The sequence below is a fragment of the Triplophysa rosa genome, linkage group LG25 (genome assembly GCF_024868665.1).
Source record: "Triplophysa rosa linkage group LG25, Trosa_1v2, whole genome shotgun sequence".
Classification (NCBI taxonomy): domain Eukaryota; kingdom Metazoa; phylum Chordata; class Actinopteri; order Cypriniformes; family Nemacheilidae; genus Triplophysa; species Triplophysa rosa.
The window spans coordinates 7,111,456-7,117,880 of NC_079914.1; the positions used below are offsets into that span (position 1 = coordinate 7,111,456).

The 6,425-nt window shown below is 36.2% G+C and overlaps 1 protein-coding gene across 2 annotated transcripts; it reads left to right on the forward strand.

Annotated features, from left to right (window-relative positions):
* Positions 1-735: 735 nt before the first annotated feature.
* LOC130548902 (uncharacterized) lies at positions 736-5,895 on the forward strand. 2 transcript variants are annotated; one of them, XM_057325951.1, is made up of 5 exons: positions 736-921; positions 1,020-1,367; positions 4,224-4,338; positions 4,595-4,652; positions 4,773-5,895. In XM_057325951.1, exons 1-5 carry the CDS (start codon positions 870-872, stop codon positions 4,968-4,970), a joined length of 771 nt encoding a protein of 256 aa, XP_057181934.1. In that variant the 5' UTR covers positions 736-869; the 3' UTR covers positions 4,971-5,895. The 2 variants fall into 2 exon arrangements, with proteins under 2 accessions (XP_057181934.1, XP_057181936.1); XM_057325953.1 differs by having other exon boundaries at positions 4,792-5,895.
* Positions 5,896-6,425: the final 530 nt, after the last annotated feature.

Here is a 6,425-nt window from a genome sequence, read left to right on the forward strand (position 1 = left end):
AAGTTATATGACGAGCGCAAATGTTAGTAAATTGCACTGGCTGATTCGTTTAAATACTCTAATCCTACACATTTTGTGTCTGAAAGGGAAACTCCTAATGCATATGCAATAATAGAAAAGGTTTTGCTGAATTTTGTTCACAGATGGTTTGGATTGTTTCCCCTGTTTTATATTTAGGACTTGATTTTTTCAATTTTTTCATGCACACAGAACTTTAATAAGACAATGTGTTTATATATGAATGTACTAATTTCAACGTGTTTAGCTTTGATGATGATGCTATCAGTGCCTGCAATTCCTTCATGTGCTCATGATAAAAACACAACATGGTTTACTGTTCTTTGCTGGTCTCCTTTGTTGGTCTGTTGGCTGGTTTCAGAGGGGTGGTGGGCAGTTTTCATTTGGTCAGGCTGAGAGACCAGCAAATCTGTAAAGGCTGGTTTGATCAATTTCTTTATTTTGCTAAAATTGTTTGGTGTGCTACTGGTGGTGACAGGATTGGTTTGCAAACGAAAGCCCATAAACATATACAACTGGTTGTCTAGTGAGTCAACAAAGTGGAGGAATGTAAAAGGCATTTTTACAAAAGTGTGGAAATCACAAAATGAAGGCCAAAGACAAGGAAATATGAAGTGGAAGAGGTGTGGCTCGCATCAGCTTTAGAAAAAAGGAAGGAAAAAATTGTCAGTTGGATAGCTGAAGTTTCATGAATAAACAACAGTTTGTACTGCAACATCCTAGTTCAAAATCGTTCAACTTGATGTGTGATTGACAGAAGAAGATAATTTTGTGTTATTGTATTTTTTCCGGGCAAGTGTTTCTAAAAAGAAAATTGTGTCCTATTTATGTCAGGTTATACACAATAAAACATGGGCTTTAACTCAGCAATCATTTCACTGATTCTGCTGATGAACGTTGAAGGTAAGATAGTTATTGTGTTAATAGTAGTTTTGTTCTGTTGTCTCATCAAAATCAATTGCATTTTGATATTATTTTAGGTATACTTTTATCTTTTGTAGACTTTCTAACATCGGAGCCCATACGTGTAATCTGTGAACACAAGAACATTTGTGCATTGAGTGATACCGATGTGACACTGAGGTGCTCTTACTCAAACATCAGCATCAAAACTGGGTTCTGGTTCAGCCACAAACAGAGTCAAAACTGGACAGAAAGTGATGAACCTGAAGATATAGCTTTGGATTTCGACTACTCAGGACGAGTGAAGCAGCAGATCACTATACGTCAGTCAGATCTCACAATAAGAGACGTGAGAGAGAGAGACTCTGGAGAATATCAGATCATGTTCATTATGAAGGATGGAGTTAAACACATCAGCTCAGTCACAGTCCATCTAACAGTCACAGGTGAATCCACAGCTCACTTCTTTCTTGGTCTTTGTTATGAATCCATTCATGAATTCAAGTCTCAGTTTTAAAACCGGTTCCCAATGTCATCAGTCTAAGTGGGCTCACGTGTTCTTTTTAACCGAAACACCATCACTTTTGTATATAATTTCTAAATAATGACTTTGTGAAATGACACATAGGCATCGGTAGACTAAAAGCCTGGCTCAGACTACAGGAGTTTTAAAATCCTGACAGATTTCTAAATTCTGGTTGCAGCACACACATAAGGAGAATCTTGACAGATTCTCTTATTTAAAATCTTAAAGCCTGGCTCAGACTACAGGAGTTTTAAAATCCTGACAGATTTCAAATTCTGGCTGCAGCACACACATAAGGAGAATCTTAACAGATTCTCTTATTTAAAATCTTAAACCTGGCTCAGACTACAGGAGTTTTAAAATTCGGAAAGATTAAAAATTCTGGTTGCAGCACACACATAAGGAGAATCTTGACAGATTCTCTTATTTAAAATCTTAAACAAGCTCACACTCATCAGTGTACAACTAAATTACACATATTTTACATATCCATAGGATATGCAGTTTTGTAAAAGGAGCTAATAGTAACCGTTTTAATGGGTTTACTATTTTTAGATGTTGACATCACATCTACATTTGAATCTCTTTTTCAAGCACTACAAAAATAGGTTTGCCCTTTGTAAACTTGCATTTATGAATGTGAAATGTCCAGATAAGAAAACGTTGGGGCGTAAAGTTGTGTTTATAAATAAGCCTAAAGGTAGCAAGTGCAAAAATAAAAATTTAGAAAGTTTGATTGGAAGTTTTTTTATTTCATAATTGCACATCAAAAGACATTCTAAGACACCCAAACTACAGGATAATATTAAGATTATCATACCAGAGGACGCCTCTTACGTCATCTCACCGGGAAACAGAAGTAAACAAAGGGACATCGCAAAGTTAATTTCACGTGATCTCACCTGGCAACGGTTGTGTAACGTCTTTGTCGCTCTCTGAATGATTCTCTGTCTGTCTGTCCAAAGCCGCGGGAACGTATTTTGAGCAGGGGGTGCTATAATGCTTTTTGCTAGGGCTGAAGTTATGACTGTGCTTTGGGCGAGCCGCTTAAGTTTAATGTTAATAAATAACGGAAGAAAAAAAATAGTTGCTGCCGAGAATAAAGATGAATGCCAATGTGATTATAAGATACAGCATAAAAACAAACACATAAACGCATGTTATTGTATGCCTATAGCCAAATAACAATCTGTTGAACGAAACTACAAGCTGCGCGTTAGCAGTTAACTTACCCGGTACATTTAAAACCGACGCGACTTCTCCCCAGCTCTTTTCCTTATCTGTGCGGTTGTGGTATGTTTTGGAGGATACATTATATAGACAATCATGCTGTTGCCACAAGTTGTTCTTCCATCTCCGCTGTCCAACGTACCCTTGCAGGAGCTTTCGCGGTCGACATTTTTAAAGGTCTGTCAGTCACCTTGCAGATGTGCCTCTCATTGGCTGTTGCGAAAGTACCAACGTCATCACCCCGATTTAAAATGAGAGGCACATCTGCAAGGTGACGGAGGTGACTGACAGACCTTTAAAATGTCGACCGCGAAAGCTCCTGCAAGGGTACGTTGGACAGCGGAGATGGAAGAACAACTTGTGGCAACAGCATGATTGTCTATATAATGTATCCTCCAAAACATACCACAACCGCACAGATAAGGAAAAGAGCTGGGGAGAAGTCGCGTCGGTTTTAAATGTACCGGGTAAGTTAACTGCTAACGCGCAGCTTGTAGTTTCGTTCAACAGATTGTTATTTGGCTATAGGCATACAGATAACATGCGTTTATGTGTTTGTTTTTATGCTGTATCTTATAATCACATTGGCATTCATCTTTATTCTCGGCAGCAACTATTTTTTTTCTTCCGTTATTTATTAACATTAAACTTAAGCGGCTCGCCCAAAGCACAGTCATAACTTCAGCCCTAGCAAAAAGCATTATAGCACCCCCTGCTCAAAATACGTTCCCGCGGCTTTGGACAGACAGACAGAGAATCATTCAGAGAGCGACAAGACGTTACACAACCGTTGCCAGGTGAGATCACGTGAAATTAACTTTGCGATGTCCCTTTGTTTACTTCTGTTTCCCGGTGAGATGACGTAAGAGGCGTCCTCTGGTATGATAATCTTAATATTATCCTGTAGTTTGGGTGTTTTAGGATGTCTTTTGATGTGCAATTATGAAATAAAAAAACTTCCAATCAAACTTTCTAAATTTTTATTTTTGCACTTGCTACCTTTGGCTTATTTATAAACACAACTTTACGCCCCAACGTTTTCTTATCTGGACATTTCACATTCATAAATGCAAGTTTACAAAGGGCAAACCTATTTTTGTAGTGCTTGAAAAAGAGATTCAAATGTAGATGTGATGTCAACATCTAAAAATAGTAAACCCATTAAAACGGTTACTATTAGCTCCTTTTACAAAACTGCATATCCTATGGATATGTAAAATATGTGTAATTTAGTTGTACACTGATGAGTGTGAGCTTGTTTAAGAATTTAAATAAAATAATCTGTCAAGATTCTCCTTATGTGTGTGCTGCAACCAGAATTTTTAATCTTTCCGGATTTTAAAACTCCTGTAGTCTGAGCCAGGTTTAAGATTTTAAATAAGAGAATCTGTTAAGATTCTCCTTATGTGTGTGCTGCAACCAGAATTTGAAATCTGTCAGGATTTTAAAACTCCTGTAGTCTGAGCCAGGCTTTAGATGATCTTCTAGAATTGAAAATGAAAATATCTGAACTTTTGCCTTATGGTTCATGTTTTTTAACACCCAGAGAACCAGAGTAAAGAAGACGTTCAAAGTTCAGAAAAGAGGACGAGAACACAAATCACTATAGTGATGCTGTCTATGTTACTGATTCTTGCTGTCATAGGAGTCCTGACGTACAGGTAATGTTCAAGTCCTTCATTATATTTTATTCCACATTATGTTGGTTGAGATTTTTTCATGGCAAAGACAGTCAACCTTGAGACGTTTTTTTTTTGAGAAAGTAAAAAACACTATTGAGCATATACCTTAACAATAGCTTGTTACAAAATACGTATACTTAACTTAATAGTTTTAATACTTGGGCTTATGATATTCTGTACATTAACTTCTATTTCAAAAGGCAACATAAAAATATTTCTTCCCTCATTTAAACAGATTCCTGAGGAGGAGAAAACATAATTCATCTCAAAAACGTGACAACACGAAGGTTGAGGTGAGGAGGTTCAACCACGCACATGCAGTTAGGACTCCTGTTCTAAAAATGCGTGTTGTTTTGGACATTGAAATATTGATAATATTTTTTTATTCTGCATTTCTCTGGCCCAAATCTCAGCCTCATCCGTCTACTTCAGGTAACGTTGCACCTCAGTCCACAGTGTCTGACTTCACACATCGGACTGACTCAGAAGAGCAAGACCTTCATTATTCATGTGTTAGTTTCAAGCAGTCTGACAAGAGCACATCCTCCACCCATACTGTTATATATTCATCAGCGGAAGATGTTCATTATGCCACTGTGAAGGTAAAATGAACTTAGAATGAAGTCCTTCCATAAACGGACTTGTTTTAGGGGACTTTCAACAGGCAACTATTACATCAGCTACTGTATTTTCCTTTTTCAAATGTAAGAAGTTCGTAGTGTATGTAGTTTGATTTATGGCCATGTTCTGGCATATGCTTAAAAATGCTTTCGATCAAAGGGCATTTGTCTAGTGTAAATGTGCTTTTATTACCAAAGTTATAACAATATAAATAGTCATGTTTGTACTTTGTAAAAAACATAAACACCAGACTAATATTAATTATTTGTTTTAAATAAATAGAAAATAGATTAAAAAATATATAAAGGTACTCGTTATCTCTTTAGTAGCAATCATGTTAATCATTCATGAGTTGTGAAAAGTTAGATTTTTCTTACTATAAACAGGAAAAAGGAACAGTAATAATATAACGAAATGTTTATGACACACTACCAATTTCCCAACACAATCTCACGGCAAAAACGTAAGGTGGCTAATTTTGGTTAACTCTAACAATCTTATTCGTACATTTTGTATGATTTTATTTCGTGCCAGTGGTTTAGGGGTGGAGTTAGGGGAGGGGCTTCAGTAATGCTTTTTTCTAGTAATCGTACGTTTTTGTACGAATCACAAACTAATTCATACGAAGTAGCCACCTTGTAAAAATAGTTATTAATTCCCGTAAGGTTGGCTTTGCTAAAGCTTGTGGCCTAAATGTACTCTTGTAATAAAACATGGTTCTGAAATCTTTTTAAGATATAATAAAGGAAATACAAATATTTTAAGTCATAATGGGACATTTCATGTAACGAATTGTTTTGATAAATAAAGGTTCTGACCAAAAGAAAAAGCTTGGAGAACCTGACTTCATGGGAAAATGTAAGTGGTCGTGAGTTTGAATTCATTCGAAGTAAATCATACAGTAATACACAACCATTACTTGATGAAAGCAGATTGTATGAAAATAAATCATGGAAATGATGAAAAATCTCATGCATTAGTGTTGTTTGGTCTTTGGTCCCAATGAGAAAAACAGCTGATAAATCAAGCTAAATTATGTTTATGTGAAAATGTAAAAATGCAAAAAAAGATTTCTGTAATGGTTTGGTTTGAGGGAACATGATGCAATATACTTTTTGTAAAGTATAAAAATCATTAACAACTGTACATCTATGGAAAGTCACCATAAAACACGGAAACATGTGTTTGCATGCATTTCTTAATCAGAATTCAGGTTGCAGCTACCTCTACTGGCTCGTTTAATTTTATATGCATGCTTTACGGCTGTAGCTACACCAGTCATTTTCATTCTTCCCTTTCAATTTTACTCAAGTAAAAAATGTGTTACTATAACTCAATTGTAGACCATTGCGTTAGTAGTGGCAAATGTTGTGGGTTTGATTCCCATGAACACACATACACATACACATACACATACATGTACAGCTTGAATGCACTGCATTGTG

What these genes read in the sequence shown, in the direction of transcription:
- LOC130548902 (XM_057325951.1), top strand. Translation starts at nt 870, where the DNA reads ATGGGCTTTAACTCAGCAATCATTTCACTGATTCTGCTGATGAACGTT. An exon ending in TCTGCTGATGAACGTTGAAG is followed by an intron (nt 922 to 1,019) that starts GTAAGATAGTTA and finishes TATCTTTTGTAG; the next exon opens with ACTTTCTAACATCGGAGCCC. An exon ending in GTGACAACACGAAGGTTGAG is followed by an intron (nt 4,653 to 4,772) that starts GTGAGGAGGTTC and finishes CCCAAATCTCAG; the next exon opens with CCTCATCCGTCTACTTCAGG.